The 19275-nt window shown below is 41.2% G+C and overlaps 2 protein-coding genes across 2 annotated transcripts; one reads left to right on the top strand and one right to left on the bottom strand.

Moving 5' to 3' along the window:
* Positions 1-137: 137 nt before the first annotated feature.
* On the bottom strand, positions 138-10948 carry LOC310822729 (NFU1 iron-sulfur cluster scaffold homolog, mitochondrial). Its single transcript, XM_083695177.1, has 8 exons — positions 10856-10948; positions 10402-10502; positions 10079-10214; positions 4053-4119; positions 3755-3866; positions 3505-3568; positions 2901-3075; positions 138-914 (listed from the first exon to the last, which is right to left on the bottom strand). Exons 1-8 carry the CDS (start codon positions 10921-10923, stop codon positions 843-845), a joined length of 795 nt encoding a protein of 264 aa, XP_083551303.1. The 5' UTR covers positions 10924-10948; the 3' UTR covers positions 138-842.
* Positions 10949-12617: 1669 nt separating this feature from the next.
* LOC310823131 (transmembrane protein 150A) lies at positions 12618-17876 on the top strand. Its single transcript, XM_083695877.1, has 7 exons — positions 12618-12911; positions 14562-14609; positions 14832-14894; positions 15032-15099; positions 15320-15450; positions 15776-15953; positions 16415-17876. Exons 1-7 carry the CDS (start codon positions 12847-12849, stop codon positions 16600-16602), a joined length of 741 nt encoding a protein of 246 aa, XP_083552003.1. The 5' UTR covers positions 12618-12846; the 3' UTR covers positions 16603-17876.
* The last annotated feature ends 1399 nt before the right edge of the window (positions 17877-19275 follow it).

The following is a 19275-nucleotide window of genomic DNA, read 5'->3' as shown; positions in this document are numbered from 1 at the left end:
CCCTTTAAGGTATAACATGTGTACATAGGTTATTTGGTGACATGGGGTAGATCAATGTAAATAAATGCACTGTAGATATCTCTATGGGTTTGTCAGTAAGACTGGATAGACTGTATTACAAAGGATTACTCACAGCAAACCAGGTATTAACAGTTTATTAGTTCCTGCAAAAGACAGCATGATTCAAAGAAGATGATTCCAAGAAAACAACAAATTAACCATTATATTTTCATTTGTGAAACAACTGATATCTTGGTGTATGACTGATGCATCTATAGTATATTTCTAATTGACAGTTATATTTATCCATTCAAAGAGCTTCAATCAAAACATTTCTTGCAACATAAAGCTTTCTTGAGGGTGTACTGTTAAGTGATGAATATTATGTGTCAAAGTCCAAATGTAAATAAAAATGTGTAGATTCCTTAACAATGCATCAGACAGTTCAATCTCTTATATCAAGGGCAGTAGCCAAACTGGAATATCTTATTTCAACAAACAATTGGTCATTCTTGGCCTAGATAGATGTAGACCATCTTCCTCTCATAAGAAAATACTATTTAAAAAAAAACATAGCAATTTGCAAAGAAATAAATATAACACATTTCAACATTTACAGCTTTTTGCAGAAAGTGACAGTGTAGCCTTGCTTCTAACAGGATTTGCATATTAAATGATTCAACAACCTTCCATCCTAGAGAACATTACTAGATGCAAGTGCAATGCTCCCAATCCTAATATTGCACTTTGGTAGTGGAAGCAGTGCAGCACATCGTCTACCTGGTTAGTACAACATCTATACACAGGCAGTTTGTCAACAGTAATGTACAGGCATGGTAGTTTTATGAGTCTTGTAATTTGCGTTCCAACTCTGTGAAGACCTTTGCATTAATTTCATCCACTTCATCTTCCACCTAAGGACAAAAAGAACAGTTATAATCCAAGTCCATAACAACTAAACTGCTTAAGAACAACAATATGACATCACTTAATTCCTATCAATTAGTCCCACCGTGTTATCCAATCAAGAGCAGATATGGAAGATAAGTTACTGTAAATGGGATGTGCTTTGTATTGTACAGAAGTGTGTGGCAGTGATGGGGTAAACAAATGTATTGTGTTATAATTACAATCAAAACCAATTCACTTCAAAAGTAAGAGGGACTCTATTAACCGTTGCCCTAGTCCCATTATTCATATACAGTGGGGGAAATAATTATTTGATTCTGCTGATTTTGTTAGTTTGCCCGATTACAAAGAAATGAGCGGTCTATAATTTTTATGGTACTTTTATTTTAACAAATAGAGACAGAATATCAACAAAGAAGTCCAGAAAAAACACATTATATAAAGTTATAAATTCATTTGCATTTGATCGAAGGAAATAAGTATTTGATCCCCAAGCAAAACATGACTTAGTACTTGGTGGAGAAACCCTTGCTGGCAAGCACAGAAGTCAGACGTTTCTTATAGTTGGTCACCAGGTTTGCACACATCTCAGGAGGGATTTTGGTCCACTCCTCTTTACAGATCCTCTCCAAATCCTGAAGGTTTCAAGGCTTTTGCTTGGCAACTCGAAGCTTCAGCTCCCTCCACAAATTTTCTATAGGATTAAGGTCTGGAGACTAGCTAGGCCACTCCATGACCTTAGTGTGCTTCTTCTTGAGCCACTCCTTTATTGCCTTGGCTGTATGTTTTGGGTCATTGTCATGCTGGAAGACCCATCCATGACCCATCCTCAGTGCTCTGGCTGAGGGAAGGAGGTTCTCGTCCAAGATCTTATGGTACATGGCCCCGTCCATTGGCCCCTCAATGCAGTGAAGTCGTCCTGTACCCTTAACAGAGAAACAACCCCAAAGCATAATGTTTCCACCTCCGTGTTTGACGGTGGGGATGGTGTTCTTGGGATTGTAGCATTCAGCATTTCTCTCCCTCCAAACACGAAGAGTCGAATTTATGCCAAAGAGCTCAATGTTGGTCTCATCTGACCACATCACCTTCTCCCAAGCCTTCTCTGAATCATTTAGGTGTTCATTGGCAAACTTCAGATGGGCCTGTACATGTGCCTTCTTGAGCAGGGGGACCTTGCGGGCACTGCAGGATTTCAATCCGTTACGGTGTAGTGTGTTACCAATGGTTTTCTTGGTGACTGTGGTCCCCGCTGCCTTGAGATCATTACCAAGCTCCTCCCGTGTAGTTCTGGGCTGATCCCTCACCCTTCTCATGATCATCCTTACCCCACGAGGCAAGATCTTGCATGGAGCTCCAGGCCGAGGGCGATTGATGGTTATTTTGTATTACTTCCATTTTCTAATAATTGCACCAACAGTTGTCTCCTTCTCACCAAGCTTCTTGCTGATGGTCTTGTAGCCCATTCCAGCCTTGTGCAGGTCTACAACTCTTACCCTGATGTCCTTTGAATGTTCTTTGGTCTTGCCCATGGTGGTGGAGAGGTTGGAATGGAAGAGATTGATTCTATTGACAGGTGTCTTTTATACCCATAACAAGCAGAGATTAGGAGTACTTTTCCTAAAGTAACAGGACTAATCTGTGTGTCTCATGGGCATATAACCGGTCTGTATGAGCCAGAATTCTTGCTGGTTTGTAGGGGATCAAATACTTATTTCCTTCGATCAAATGCAAATGAATTTATAACTTTATATAATGTGTTTTTTCTGGACTTCTTTGTTGATATTCTGTTTCTATTTGTTAAAATAAAAGTACCATAAAAATTATAGACCGCTCATTTCTTTGTAATTGGGCAAACTAACAAAATCAGCAGGGGATCAAATAATTATTTCCCCCACTGTAGGTAAAAAATGGTGGTCAGATTTATACGTCACCCATGTTATACAGTGGTGCTAGATAAGGCGATGATCAAGGGAGTATTTGTCACTTACCTGTTCCACGTCGTCCACCTCTGGGATGTAGAACTGGAGCATGTTCTGGATGCCGTTCTTCAGGGTGACTGTGGAGCTAGGGCAGCCAGTGCAGGAGCCAACCAGCTTCAGCTTTACTGTGCCATCCTCAAAGCCCTTAAAGATGACATCACCACCATCCTCCTGCACTGTGGGCCTATGAGGGAAAGGGGAAGGGAAGGAGGGGCAAGGGAGGGAAGAGTAGGAGGGGCGAGGAAGGGAAGGGAAGGAGGGGTGGGGAAGGGAGCGGATGTTCAGGAAGGGACAGTACAGGATATCATAGCACTGTCCTTTGCACTCCATGCAGTATGAACATATTCTGTTCTGTGATTGTTCAGCAGGACAACTTCTGTGCCAAACAATCTCACTGATCTGTTTTGAGTTAACACTGAAAATATATAAAGCGTCTAGACACCGATGAGTCATGATGTGCAAACACTTGTGAATTTAACTCATTTATCAGAGTGACAGATTATGTGGATATTTGGGACTAGTTATGCGCAACTAATCATTCAACAAAGTGTCTAATCTAGTTTTAGGTCTGAGCATGGTTCACTGTTACTGGCCAATTTTGTTTATATTTCACCTGATCCGCGTATCTAGAAGCTCCTTAATCATTGAAACAATCTCATCATCATCTTCAGAGTAACCTAGAACAGGAACAACATATTTAAATGTTTGAATATTGAAGTCTAAGAACATTATAAGGCCATGTACATAATCTAAATGAAAACCAAACATATATAGATATAGATGTGTCCATGAATTCCATGAATATGATATAACAACACCCTATGAGGCACCCATATGAAGGAGGGGATTAATAATAAACTCACTGCTCTCATGGTGGGCCACCCCTATGGTTATGGGGTCTCCACTCTCAAAGAACTTAGTGATGGCCTCCACAGCATGATGCTTGATCTCTGTCCATTCCACATCATCATCTGCCTAGCAACACAAATCATTCAACAGTTTGTTGGTATAGAAACATGATTTATTAATTCCGATTAAACAAATAATTAAATTAATAAATTCTTCAAAAATAATAATAAAAAAAAAAAAAAAGGTCAGATAAAGCAGGAGTCCTTGTGACAATATAATAATATATTAATATTTGACAAAAGTATTGGATACCTTAGTGACTGTGATGAAGTCAGGGCCAAAGAACACACTCTTTACTCCTTCAACTTCGAATAGATCCCTGTGGGTAAACAAAAAATGTTCCACCTAATTAAAACATAGCATGATGTTGAAGAACCCTATGTGCATAATATCTAAAAGCAGCTAGTACAGTATCCCCAACTTAATCAGTCTGACAAGGACAGAAACATAACAAGAGAGATATAGATATATAGAGATATATAGAATAACTCTACGCAGCACATTCCCAAGAAAGGCCAAATTATTATCTTCAGTTGAGATATCTAACAGCATCAACAGAATCCGTCATAGCTGGATAATCTAACTCCATGTCACCTGCCACAGAGTTGTACAGTCTTCTCGACTCACCCATCACAGTTGAACTTTGATCAGGTTTTACTCAAATAAAAATACTTCGATAAATCCCAATATTTATGTTTCCACATTTCAAGCTCTCGCCATCTTCAGGAAGTCACAACAATACGAATGTTGCCCACAGCAGTTCAGAGTAACGCAGGACAAACTAATCAAGGTGAGGAAACACCTGCGCTGATTGCACTCACCTTGATTAGTGTGCCCATTACATTACATTTTTGACATTTAGCAGACGCCTTTATCCAAAGTGATTTACAACAAATACATTTGTCTGAGTAAGTGAATCATCTATACATCAGTCAGCATAAGAAAAACAAATCTATGCTAGAATCAGGGGCTATTGGCAGTCAATTTTTTGTAAAAAAAAAAATTAATAACAATTTTTTTTTTACAGTAGAGAAACTGTAGTGGGGATGACTCTCAACACCGGCGCACCCCAGGGCTGCGTGCTCAGCCCTCTCCTCTACTCCCTGTTCACACATGACTGCGTGGCCACACACAGCTCCAACACCATCATCAAGTTTGCTGACGACACGACCGTCATCGGCCTGATCACCGACGGCGACGAGACGGCGTACAGAGAGGAGGTGAGAGCCCTGACATCTTGGTGCCAGGACAACAACCTCCAGCTCAACCTCAGCAAAACTAAGGAGCTGATTGTGGACTACAGGAAGCGGCAGGGAGCCGGGCACGCCCCTATCACCATCAACGGGACGGCAGTAGAGAGAGGCAGCAGCTTCAAGTTCCTCGGGGTCCACATCTGCGAGGACCTGACCTGGACTCACCACACCGACGCCATCACAAAGACGGCAAGACAGCGGCTCTTCTTCCTCCGCAGGCTGCGGAGGTTCAACATGGACTCCAGGATACTCTGCAACTTCTACAGGTGCACCATAGAGAGTATCCTGACTGGCTGCATCACCGCCTGGTACGGCAGTTGCTCCGCCCTCAACCGTAAGACATTACAGAGGGTGGTGAAAGCTGCCCAGCACATTACCAGGACGGAGCTGCCATCCATGGAGGACCTCTACACTCAGCGCTGCAGGAAGAAGACTAACCGGATTATTAAAGACCCTCATCACCCCAGCAACAAACTGTTTCAGCTGCTCCCGTCTGGCAGACGCTACCGCAGCATCCGGTCTCACACCACCAGACTCAGGGACAGTTTCATCCCACAGGCAATAAGACTGTTGAACTCCTGAGCTACTTAGCTCACCACAATGACACTTTTTAACTATGCCACTTTATAACATGCCACTTTATAAAATGCCACTTTATACCAGTCGACATCTGGATAAAAACGTCTGTTTACATTTCACTTTTTACATTTACATTTATTTAGTTTTGTATTTAGGTAACTATTGTTATTGTTGTTGTTTATTTTTATTTTTATTATTTACACTTCTTATTGCACTGTTGGAGGAGCCCAAGACTTAAGAATTTCATTGCCAGCGACTGCTCTGTAATTGTTGTGCATATGACAATAAAACCATCTTGAATCTTGAAGAGGTCATTAGGAGGGACAGTCAAGATGTAGCCTGAAGAGAGGGGTCTTCCGTCTATGGCGGAAGATAGGTAGTGACTCTGCAGTCCTCACAGCAGTGTGAAGTTCGTCCAGTGGGGCGCCAGGACAGTGAAAAGCCATGACCGAGTAGCGTGACTGCTACGTCCACATAGAGGCGGTGGTGGCAGGCGGCCAGCCGAGGTGCAAGTGCGGAGAGATCGGGCAGGGGTTTGGGGGCTGACCATTGCTTGCAAGTAAGGAGGGGCTGTTACCTTTGCTGCCCGGTAGGCAAGCACCAAGGTCTTGAATCTGATGTGAGCTGCTACCGGGAGCCAGTGAAGGAGGGGGGTGATGTGGGAGAATTTGGGGAGATTTAACACCAGACGGGCGGCAGCATTCTGGATGAGCTGCAGAGGTCTGATGACAGAGGTGGGGAAGCCGGCTAAGAGTGTGTTGCAGTAGTCAAGGCGGGAGATCACAAGTGTCTGGACCAAGAGTTGTGCTGCTTCTCTCGTGGGGAACGTATCCTCCTGATGTTGTAGAGGAAGAATCTACAGGAGCATGCTGTCACTGTGATGTTCGCCACACAGGATAAGTGGTTCTCAAAAATCACCCCAAGATTCTTGGCTGTCCGGGAGGCGGTCACAGTAGAGTTCTCGACTGTGATGGAGAAGTCTTGGAGAGGGCAGGCTTGCCCTGGGAGGAAGAGCAGCTCAGTCTGGTTAAGGTTGAGCTTGAGGTTGTGGGCTGACATCCAAGCAGAAATGTCTGCAATACACGCTGAGACACGTGTTGCCACCTGTGAGTCAGAGGGGGGGAAAGAGAGAAAGAGTTGAGTGTCATCTGCGTTGCAGTGGGAAGAGAAACCATGTGAGGAAATTGTGAGGGAACCATGTGAAGGAGAACAGTAAGGGCTCTAGAACAGAGCCCTGTGGGACCCCAGTGATGAGGGCTCGTGGAGAGGACAGCGATCCTCTCCACATCACCTGATAAGAGCGATCGGTCAGGTAGGATGCAAACCAGGAGAGTGCAGAGCCAGAGATGCCGAGTTCTGAGAGGGTGGAGAGAAGGATTGGGTGGTTTACTGTGTCGAATGCAGCAGACAGGTCCAGAAGAATGAGAACAGAGGAGAGGGAGGAAACTTGAGTAGAGTGAAGGGCCTCCGTGACCGCAAGGAGAGCAGTCTCAGTAGAGTGCCCAACATTAAAGCCCGATTGGTGAGGGTCAAGGAGGTTGTTCTGAAGGAGATAGTGAGACAGTTGTTTAGAGACAGCACATTCAAGGGTTTTAGATAAGAAGGAGAGAAGGGATACCGGTCTGTAGTTATGGACAGCAGACTGGTCAAGAGTTGGTTTCTTAAGACAGTTGGCTGTCTTAAAGGCAGTTGGGACAGACCTGTGGATAGACAGGAATTGATTATGGTGGTAAGGAACGGAAGGAGGTCTTTGGAAATGGATTGGAGAAAGGGGGAAGGGGATAGGATTGAGGGGGGAGGTCATATCATCAGGGGAGAGGGGGGAAAGAGCTGATAAACCAGAGACCGAGTGTAGCGCAGTGGGTTTGGAAGGAGTGGTAGCAGTGTTTGCGAGAGGTAGAGAGAAAGAGCTGCTAATGTCATCAACCTTCCGTTACATCCCCACATTTGTGTGCGTGGTGTCTTTGTCTGTTTGTTTCTCCCTCTGTCTCTCTCCCAGGTATTGGTTCATCCCCCTGTCAATCATTGTTTCGTTCGTCAGTCCCCCTGTTGTCCTTCGCCAGATGAAGCCATTGGTCGGTCATCCATTGTCCAATTAGACCGTCGTCCGTCTACATTTAAAACTCCCGCACACTCTTCAAAAAAAGAGGGGTGTGGTTAGCGGTTTTCTGTCATTTGTTGCATCATAGTGTTGGTATTCTACTATTCTCGTAAAAGTGTCGTTCCTACCATTGTGTTGGCTGCCACACGTGTAGTTAGCTCCACAGGAGGGCGAGTTAGGGAGGTAAGACGCCCATGGGCTTACACCTCCGTCAAGCAGGTTTGGTTATATACATTAGGTTAGTTTCCCCAGGCGGGCACCACTTCTTGTATTTTTGGTTTAGGGTAGGCGGGCAAAACTTAGTTAGTCAGATAGCAGACATTTCATAGTTAGAACAGATAGGATTAGAATATTAGCTTGGGTGTTATTTTTGTTTTCATTTATTTGGCGCCATCTGGTAGTTTGTTGTATGTACTATTGAATAAATCTGGCTTGTTGTTGCCATTTTACTCAGTCGTCCCAAGTAGTGTGTGTTGCACTACCATAGCACCAGCAGTCCTCAGCAGCATATACAGACACTGTATGTTACCACCCCCCCCCCCTTTTCTATCCCTAGACGTAGTATCTGGGGGGGGTTCGTAACATTTTTCAACAGTTTTCAAAGTAGCTGACAAAGTCATCTCCAGACAGGGAGGAGATGGGTTGAAGAGTGAGGAAAATGTGGAGAACAGTTTCCTTGGGTCAGAGGCAGGGATTGAATTTTGGAATGGTAGTAAGAAGCTTCAGCAGTTGATGCAGCAGAGGTGTAGTTGAGGAGGAGAGAGATAAGGTACTAAGGTAAGGTCATCAGGGAGGCCGTTTTTTCTCCATTTCCTCTCAGCTGCCCGGAGCCCTATTCTACAAGCTTGCAGGGTTTCAGACAGCCAAGGAGCGCGTGGAGAGGATCGTGTCAGCCCTAAGGTCAGTGGACAGGGAGAGTCGAAGGATGAGGAAAGAGTGGACAGGAGGGTGGGGGAGGCTGCATCAGTGGATAGAAGGGAGAAGAATTCAACAGAGGGTAGAGAGGATAAGACAGAGGAAGAGAGAGCAGTGAGGGAGAGGGTATGCAGGTTGCGACGAGAGGGTAAGGCCGAAGGAGGACAGGAGGTCAAGTACTCCAGACGAGCGGAGCTTCTCTGACTGGGTGTTCAAGTCACTCAGTAGTAAGAGCGGTGTGCCGTCCTCAGGAAAGAAGCTGAGAAGGACATCCATCTGGACATCCATGACAGAAACAGCATGGAATTCGAAGGTGGATATGAACAGGTGTGACAGGGGAAGGACATTATGTGACCACTTAGGTGAGATGAGGAGTCCTGTGCCTCCCCCTCGACCAGAGAGTCTAGGGGAATGCGAAAAGGAGTAGGCATCAGAGAGGGCTGCCAGAGTAGCTGTGTTTTCCGGTGTAATCCATGTCTCTGTGAGGGCAAGGAAGTGGAGGGACATGAAGCAGGTGTAAGCTGAAATAGCCTCTGCTTTCCGGACTGCTGACTGGCAGTTCGAAAATCCTCCCATGACAGTGAGGTCGGGGTCAGTTGAGCATGGTGGGTAGATTAGATTAGAAGGGTTGCAAGGGGAGGTGTAGCGTCTATGTGTCCTCCTGAGGGATAAAATAACAGGAATGGGGAGAAAGCACATTGTGATATTTGCCGGTATAGAGATAGAGGGCTTGTGGGCAATACAAGATGTAGGTAGCACTCAATACACTCAGAGTAGTGAAAAAAGAATAAAAAAGAATAAAAATACTTGTAGTATTTAAAAAAATAATGTAGTTTGGGTGTGCCCACCTTGATTAGTGTGCCCACCTTGATTAGTGTGCCCACCTTGATTAGTCCAAACTGCTGGGTGCAGTCCAGACCTTTTCTCAATAGTTGAAGATATGATGTCACTCACCACGACTCGACACTGTCACGTTGTTGTGACTACCTGAAGACGGCAGACATTTCAAATGTGATTTACCCCCCACCCCCCACCCACCCACCCATGTTGCAAAATGTCCTCAAACGAAGAAGATACAGATCCATGTCATAGGCCAGATCCATGGCCAGACTTGGTTACTGTAGAGTGGAAACTTAATATTGGGATTTATTCAAGTATCTGGAGTAAAACCTGGTCAAAGTTCAACTATGCTGAGTCGAGAAGACCATCCAACTTTGTGGCAGGTGACATGGAGTTAGAAAATTCAGCTAAATCAGTCACTGTCCCATACACTGCATATCAAACAAACTGATGTTTTGAGGATAAAATGAAAGTTTACTCACAGACATGTCTTGTCATAGTTCATTGTGTAGACGAGTGTTTGCAATGACTTTATACCATGGTTCTCCAAAAAAGGCAGATATTTCAACAAAATGCATGGAAAGACTTACCTGGCTAAGGAGGAGCACTCCGCCGAGCTTGAAGTGGGAAAGTCCAGGGTTCCTACTCCTAAAACAGGCTTACCAGGGAGGAACTTCAAACTTCTGGGGTTTGGAGTGTCCTGAGTCTGAATGGACAAGTGTCGCACTAAAAAACAATGGTATGGTCCCTATTAGTGCATATTAACATAATGAACTACCACAAAAACAAATACTATGAAGGCTTGCTAAATTCTCTTACTATATTTTAGGAAAACATATCCATGTCAGCTCTAAAGTTACAGCCTACCAATGTGTAAAACATGGAGGTGAAATCAAGAGAATGCTTTTCTCACCCGAGAACTGTGTGGTCCCTGTCAGTGGCAGGAGCTGAACTTTTCTGAAGCCCTGGCCAAGGCATTGTAAGTAGTACGGATTTGTCGTCTTGGTTGGATACCTAGAAGAGACAATACGATACATTTTGTCAACGATTTTCATTTCCTTTTTTTCTTTACATTAATGTTCCGTTACAATCTAGGCGAAGATGGCCTTGAAACGCAGTAACCTCGTTCGCAACCTTGTTCGTCTGCTAAATGACTAAAATTTAAATGTAATGCAGCATCATATCAAATTAAACAATTTAAACTGCGCAATAACATGGGACTCAATGAATGTCGCAGAGCTAGCCTAGCTAGCTAGCCAATTTAACCTTAGCTTGTTTCCAAACGCAAACTGGTTAGCATGCGTGCGTTCAGGACAACATGACTTATTCCTAGACATCCTAGTAGAAATTATAGTGAAAATTCTAACCTAAAATGTGTTGTATTTCGTGACCGTATCGACTGAAGAAGACTCCACAATCTTATGCGCGCAGCCATTTCATTTGTTTTGAAAACGAAGACCACCTTCTAGCTAGCTAATTATAGTACATTAGTGGACGTCACATATCCTGTCTAAACCCTTCGTTAATAACGACGCTATTTTCTTATCAATGGGCGGTTAAAAAAATAATAATGAATATTTACTATTAATACAAATGTTTGTGCAGTAAAATAATAGAGGTATAATTTTAAATTCTTGAATTGCGAATATTGGCACGTAAACGGCCAGCCCCTATTGAGAATGGGCTTGTTTGACTTTAACATTGAATCGGACTAGAATTCCAGCTAGGCTGAACGAGAATAGGCGGGGCAGTGTATCTGTGCAGTCTCAAATTGGACATGGACATGCAATGAAGTGCAATTCTGACTGCAGGGCTTGACAACATGACGGCTATTGAAATCCTCCAATAAAACGTCTTATGAATTCTCTTTGAATAATCACCACAACCATCAACTGAACATATGTGCAATCGATAGATCTCTTATATACCATAATGATGTATACCCGACCGCAGTCGATACCGCTGTTTTTCCGGATTCAGGTACACCTGACAAGAAACCATGTATGATTGGCCATGAAAAGTGCCTCCCATACACTTGTTGCTTCATGCAGTCCGTAAGAAGTAGCTTCGAGGATCCACTGCGCCTTGCTCTAAAAACTGCGTGAGGTTTGACCTTGCGACTCTCGTAAATCTCAAGCAGACATTTTTTGCAAGTCTGAACGATGTTATCCCCATCATTGAACAGGTATTAAATGCGCTGATTGACGCTGATCAGCACTGGTCGGAAACTGCTAAAAAATTGTCATTTCAAACACGCTCAATGATTCAAAGCAGCATATATAAATTATTTTGATCATAGAAAGGCCACCCTCGACAGTGATCATTGGTGAAAATTAATATTATGAACAATTCATTAAATCTTGTATGAATAAGGTGTTGAAGAAAAAACATAATATTGTTTTTGGTAGCCTAGCCTACATTTGATATAACCTACTGACAAGTTCTTACCTAACTATTCCATTGAGATTAATACTTAGATATTGCAATATTTTTGTAGGACGACTGATACAAATAGAAAACTGTATTTTGATTTTAGCCTTGATAATTCACAGCTTTTACAGAAAAAAAACAAATAATTAATTTCCTATTTCTCTTAATTAGTCGGTTGGCAATGACCTGTAGTTTGACTTATTGAAGTTCCCGGAATTTGCATCAAGATGCAGACACAGGGATGACAAGAAAAGCATTCAAGGCATGACTTTCACACCCATGTCCTACAGAGCAGCTGCTCTCCCCCCTCTACTTGCGTTGTTGGGCAATGGTTCTAAACCTCCATACATAAAACCCCAGGCCTGGACAGTTTAATCTTCGCATTATTAATTAGTCAGCAATTTCGTGTTTTTTTTGTTATGAGAAAGTTAACCGCAAGAGTTTTAGTTTACAGTGTTCGAAATCTGAGAAGTGAAGTGTTCTATTCTGCTTCCCAGGGAGTGTGTGGCCGTCAATCTGCGTGGCATAAAACAAACAGACAGATATCTTTAAGATAGCAATCCCATGTTTTCTTACGTCTGTTCTCTGACAGGCCAAGGTGGTGCTCCACAAGGAGTGGCTAGAGTGGTAGATTGCATAAAGTTGATTCTCTTTAAAAGAGGAATGCAGCCTGGCTGGTGGAATACACGGTCGACCGAAACAAATTAGATCGAAAAACCCAGATGACCTCATAGGAAAGGAACATCTTATTGGCTATTGTGGTGCTGCTGAAGAGCCAGGTGTGTGTGGGTGACTCTGATGTGGAGGAATCTAGGAGGACGAGTTCTCTGGAGAGATCATCATAGTGTCTGACAAATAGTGTCCTGGATCCCGATCAAGCATCACTACTGAACCTCTGCTCCTGCACTGCTTTGCTAAACTACAAGACATGGTTGTCTGGATTCTCCTCCCCATATCCCTCTCCTTGGTGTCTCTAGTTGGAACCTGGGCTGTGTAAGTTGAACATTTGTATATGTATTTGTGTATTTTACAAGAGGGTATAATAATAGTGTTCATTATTGTGCTTGTTTGACATTGTAATGAATTACTAATTGTAACACTGTGCTTATATTGTACGGGTATGGGTGGGTTCAAGATCTGAGTTGGGGCTAGGACAAGGTCATTGCTAAGTAGTCTACAGTGTGGTACATACCAATATGTGTACATATGACCAAAAACGTTTTTATTTAGTTATAGTTAAACATTAGTATGGGTAATGTATAGTCCATTGTGCGTGTTCCCCTCTCCTATGGAGCAGACAGGATGGAACAATCTGTCATCAGATTCCACAGAACACTGGAGAGTAATTTACTTTCCCCAGAACATAAAAGAAAACAGACCCTTGTTACTAAAATCCATTTAATGACGGAAATGACCAACCCTACTTTTGTTGAGACCAAGGTTGATGGGCAACAATGTAACTGCATGTAGTACTCACTGTTATTTACAACATTAATTTAGAGGCAATAATGAGCTAAAAGTTGACAGTTAAAAATATACTGGATTCGTTCTTTACATCCTATAGATTATCCTATATCCTATAGATATAGATACATCCTATAGACCCTAGATTTTTTTATTGTACATATCCGATTTTGCTGCTGCTTCTTCAACAACATATAGTATTACATGTACATTAACATGTAGTATAACCAGAAAGGGACTGCTACATCAATGCTTTGAACATAAATTCCAACATTGACTCATTACAATTGCTTGAACGTGTTGTGATATATCTCCTCTGACACAGTAATTCCAGAACAATCTGTCACATAGTACATTCAAGAAAGGACACTTTCACAAAATAAACATTCTAATTGAGTAATATTTGTGGATGATTGGGCCCCTAAAAAACAAAACACAAATTGACATAGTGATGCAGTCATGTTAAAATGTTTTATTTAATGTTCATTTACAGTCAGGGGAGACTGTACAGGACTGTATGTCCTTGTTGACACTAGTTGATTGCCTGCAAAGGCAGCCCTGATATGGATGGAGTGGCTTTGTCTTTCTCTTAATGTTCCAATAACCTTACTTTGTGTACACATGCTTAGACAACCACATCCCAGTTCCTGGTTACTTATTGAAGTTATCAGTGTTTATATTCATAGTAGTAGTTCAACCAGATCAAATAATGTTTTAGTTTTTTTTATGATATCTATAGTTTATTATTATTATTATTTTAATTTTTACAATAATCACAAATTTACACACACACACACACACACACACACACACATACACACACACACACACACACACACACACACACACACACACACACACACACACACACACAAAAACAAACAGATTTAAAGATGCAATCTGCAATTCAAACAACAACAAAGCAGGCTTCCCGCCACCCTTTTGGTAAACAGCCGAGGGATGGGGCCTGGTGAAATGCAAGCACTCTCAACTTTATAGATATATTAAAGTTGGCCATATAGGTGATAGAGTATGAAAGGTACAGTCAATCTTCAACTGTGTATTAATGTGCTTGTACACATATGGTGTATTAGTTATGACCTTGCCCAGGTTGGATGAGGATGATTGTCCTTCACACCAGAGATCACCAAATAATGTGTATTTCTAATTTTGTTTCAGTTATGGCCTCGCTTTCAGCTATAACCATGTATGCTCCCTCAACAACTGGTATGTTGCATCCTATGATAATTCCTATTGTATTCCTAGTCACTGAGCCTCTGTATATCAACTTCATGAGTCATTAGTATTACATACACTGCAGTTGTCATCAACTCTGGTCCTACAAAGCTACAATGAACTGTATGGTTTTGTTCCAAAACAAAAACCTGCTAGGTGGGACCAGGGTTGGTAACACCAGTTACCAGTAACACCAATAATTCTAATTTTCAGGGAACTCAGGAACTCCTGCATATCGAATGAGTCAGTGGAATGTTGTCGTGTCCCCACCATAAGGTAAGTATGCCAGACTGCCATATTAACCTGACAGCTTGAAACAAATAATCATACGATCATCCACACCAATCTGTCCTTCAACTGGGAATTTAGTGCTTGCGAGTAACTTCTACAAATTGTTTGGCTTTATGTTTCAGCTCAAGTGGAACAAGTTCACCAGAAAACTCTTTGTTTACAGCAATAATCAATGCTGGTTCATTTTTGTGTAAGTTTACACACACACACACACACACACACACACACACACACACACGCACGCAGCATTTTAATTAAGTTTGAAGTTTAAAATAAGTTCTGGTGAGTTATCGGTGCTGTTGTAACTTTATCATAAACATATCATTGCTTTTCAAATCATATATATATATATATAGTCTCTGAAGTAAAGGTATTATGAATAAAGAGTCTTTTGGCTCCTTCCTCCATAGTTCTGGTGTTCTGTATCTTCCACCATGCCCACATTCTGGAGAGGAATCATGTCCACTCCATGCTCAGTAAGTTTGCCACGGTCTTCGGTGGAGTGTCAGCTGCCGGGGCGTTCATGGCTGGGAACTGCAACGTGAGTACTTTATGTACTGCTAACAATGGGCCTGACATAGATTTGCCAGTTTAATTTATTCCTGACTTAGGGTAATATAATGGATAAGCTAATACTGATACTAAAAGGGAGTGTTGACCCATTTGAAGAGCAAACAAGGGTGGGAAACTCACTCTCATACCTTCATTCTGTTTGTTTTGTTCGACATAACAACAGAATAGTGGTATCAAACATTGTCTTGTTCACCAGCTCTCCAAATAACACATTGTTATTTGCATTGACAGGCACTATAGACACTGGATAGTTAGGAGTTCTAATGAAAATTTATTTTCTCTGTCCTCTTTAGCCGGGGTACCTGCAGTTGCTGCACTATCTTGGAGCAGCAGTCAGCTTCCTGTGTATCTGTTTCTACAGTCTACTTCTCACCATACTGACTGGCAAGTGTCTCCTGACTGGGCTGGAGAGGTACCTTTACCCAGCACGCATCACCTCCACAGTGATTCAGATTCTCGCCACCATCATCTGTATCCTTCCATTAGCATTGCAGAGGACTAACCTGGGTGCTAGACTACTTCCCATTGTCGTCTGTTGATGTTTTGAGGTGACATATGAGTATCTATGATTTATATGGTTTTAACTCTCCTTTACAGCATGCAAGATTGATGGGAGCATAATCTTTTACTGACCTTTATCTCCTACAGTGAAATGATTCTCAGGACCTGAAAAGCACTGTGTGTTCTAATTATCAAGACACTTCCCAGAACACTATAAGTTAGGGTTGTGATGTACTGCAGATCACACATACAGTATGTGTGTTTGGTCTTTTGTTAGGGGATTTGAGATGTTTACTGAATGTTTGAACTTGTGGCTTGTTAACAGTGTATTTCCTTGTTCAGAAAACATAAGTAGGGTATAAACATAAAGGAAATTAGGTTATGCTTTCCTTCAACAGATATTGTATGCCCTTAACCTTTGACCCCTCCAGACACCATCATGTATTCCCAGGAGGACTTCATGTACAAGCACTTGTCGGCTGTGTTCGAGTGGATCCTCAGTGTCAACCTGGAGCTTTTTGAGCTAAGCTTTGCTGTGGAGTTTTATTACTTCTCCTCCTCCATGCTGTCAAATCTGTTGGGGAAGAGAGACGAGGAGAAGCCTCTGATCCTAGCCTGAGGTTGGGGGACATCAGGGACATCAATCGTGTGGATTGACTTTTTGGGGAGCATTGAAAATAGTGGGCAGAAACAACATTGACATTCTCAGCACTTAGAGGAGCACACAACAATATTTCAACACTTATGGATGTATCCGGAAGTTTGGATTTCTCAGCCATCCAAGCACTACTTTATTACAAAATGACCAAGTCATTGGGATCCAAGAAGTAAACAAAACCAATATTTCTATCCAGGACTTTTCAGGTCTTCAGCTGTGAGTTGACATAATGGAATATTGTTGTATATCTATCTTCCTGAACATGAGCTCTGGAGGTTGCGGCACAGGAAAACTATGTTGATCATATATTGTTTACCTCCACTGATTAAAGAAGAGCACCTTATGTTACTGTTAGCACTTGTCATTCTGTTTCAAGTGTTCTGGAATGGTCAGGGTGATGGGCAAATGTTCAATGATGATGTTAAATTTTTACATACAAACATTTTTAACATGTTTTTCTCCTCCCTCTATGTAGGTATTGGAGGCTTTACTATGTCTAGAATATTAAGTTAAAGTTGTTCAATTACATTGGGTAACACAATATCTACAAATATTTCATATTTAACTATTTATTGAACAAAAATAACATGTTTGCAATAAAAAAATGCTGTATATTTTGTATCTCATGCCAGTGATGAATTTGAAACCCTTATAATACTGTACTGTCACTGAAGCACAACCAGTTGTTAGTAGGAAATAATTTGCTGTGGAGTTGGTCTTTCTGAGACAGCACAGTTTTCCAGAAAAGAGAACAAAATCAGCAACTGCCAAGTTCAAAGCCATAAAGCTGCTGCTCATTCTCAAACTATGATGAACAGAACAAATTGGTTGACAAGGTTCCATTCTTTGCAATAGTGCTTTTCTTCTTACTATTTCTCAGTGTGTTTTGGTGTCACTTTATACCACCATATTCTTCTGTACTTTTATGGTGTTAATGTCTTTTGTGCATTGATAGCTGATTTCAGGGAGATTCTTGTAGTTAAGATTTGTTTACAGCAAATAAATAGTATTATAATGCTATAATGCAATTATAATGCTGCAATGCTAAGTAAGATCTTAATAAGATGTCACAGAAATGTAGTTTTATTGCTGGACTGAAAGATGAAATGAATTGCTTGGAAACTGATTCCCACCAACATAAAAGCATTTACCTCAATATGAAAATAATGGCGTGAAATATATTTTTTAAGTATGCAAAGCATGGTTGAATAATAAAATGTCTTAGATCAAATCTAGTCTGAAATCTGGCTCTCTCATGTTTGTTGTTTTTTCAGAGCTTGGCCCCTTATATGACACATCCCCTCCTTAGCTGTTTTGTCAGTAATGTGAAAACCTCTGGAATTAAATATGCCACATGGTTTCAACATCTGTCTAGGGTCTAAGATGTACAGTATGTTAGTGTCCAAATGACTGAGTTCAAGTGGGTGTGGTGTAGTGTAGTGTAGTGTGGTGTAGTGTAGTGTAGAGTTCTACACAGTAATAGCTTAACAAAACAAAAACAGGTCTGTTGAAATGAATACAAATCAAATCAAAGTTTATTTATCATATGCACATGATACAAATGTAAACAATGAAATGCTTGAGACCTTTCAAACAGTTTATTGTAAATGAAAGGATAAGAATAAAATAGAACGATGACATATGTCATAGCTAAGTCTGACAAATGAGTCGACATGGGATTCCCTTACATACAACTATGCGTCGGAGGAGTCTTTACATGCTTTTTACTTCACTTATAAGTGGATTGAAACTGTATGATGGAATGTACGGAAATGTTGTGCAATACCTTCCATCATACAAATGAATACCTCAAGACCAGATGGATTAGGTGTTGAGGTTAGGTATGACTCATGCACTGTAAAAGTACAGTGGGTGTTGGCCTACTCCCATGGCATTATAAATGGAGTCTAACGTAGGCTATTGAATGGTATTTGAACAGGTGTACAAATGAACAGGTAACACAGGTTGGCCTACATCAACATTCCACCATGTTAAAAGATAAGATTTTCTGAGTTATGAAAAGCTGAATAGTATAGTGAGTTTGAAAAATATAAATGTAAGCAACTCAAGTTAGACCTGCACGTTTTAAAGTTCGATTGTTGTGAATAGCTTCAAAGCCGTAGGAGGAGGAGCATGCTGGAAAATCTGAAGAATTGGAATAATAATAATAATAATAATAATAATAATAATAATAATAATAATAATAATAATAAGTATGGGCAATAACAATAGTTGGACTTGCTGAAGCAAGCCAACTAAGTATACAGTGCCTTCAGAAAGTATTCAGACCCCTTCACTTGTTGTGTTATAGACTCAATTTAAAATGGATTAAATTAAAAGAATTTGCCATCAATCCACACACAATACCCCAGAATGACAAAGCGAAAAACACATTTTTTTTTTAATTTCAGTAAATTTATTAAAATTGAAATACAGAAATAACTCAACAATACTATGTACATAAGTATTCAGACCCTTTGCTATGACACTCTTAAAATTAGCTAAAATGCAAAAATGTCATCAACAAATCACTCAATAAGTTGAATTGAGTCCATCTTAATGCAAGGACAATAGTTCATGTAATTTTGGAATTAATATCTTTGTTTTTATAGGGTCTCTGATTTGCATAGGGTT

This window comes from Argentina silus (assembly GCF_951799395.1).
Source record: "Argentina silus genome assembly, chromosome: X".
NCBI classification, from domain to species: domain Eukaryota; kingdom Metazoa; phylum Chordata; class Actinopteri; order Argentiniformes; family Argentinidae; genus Argentina; species Argentina silus.
Note: the sequence above shows the minus strand (reverse complement) of the source record. Positions and strands in the feature narration are given on the sequence as shown.

Coding starts and splice junctions, on each gene's coding strand:
- LOC310822729 (XM_083695177.1), bottom strand. CDS start 10,923: ATGGCTGCGCGCATAAGATTGTGGAGTCTTCTTCAGTCGATACGGTCA. Junction 10,503..10,855: donor CGAAATACAACACATTTTAG/GTTAGAATTTTC, acceptor TGTCTCTTCTAG/GTATCCAACCAAGACGACAA. Junction 3,867..4,052: donor ACTTCATCACAGTCACTAAG/GTATCCAATACT, acceptor TTGTGTTGCTAG/GCAGATGATGATGTGGAATG.
- LOC310823131 (XM_083695877.1), top strand. CDS start 12,847: ATGGTTGTCTGGATTCTCCTCCCCATATCCCTCTCCTTGGTGTCTCTA. Junction 12,912..14,561: donor CTAGTTGGAACCTGGGCTGT/GTAAGTTGAACA, acceptor ATTTTGTTTCAG/TTATGGCCTCGCTTTCAGCT. Junction 15,100..15,319: donor CAATGCTGGTTCATTTTTGT/GTAAGTTTACAC, acceptor CTTCCTCCATAG/TTCTGGTGTTCTGTATCTTC.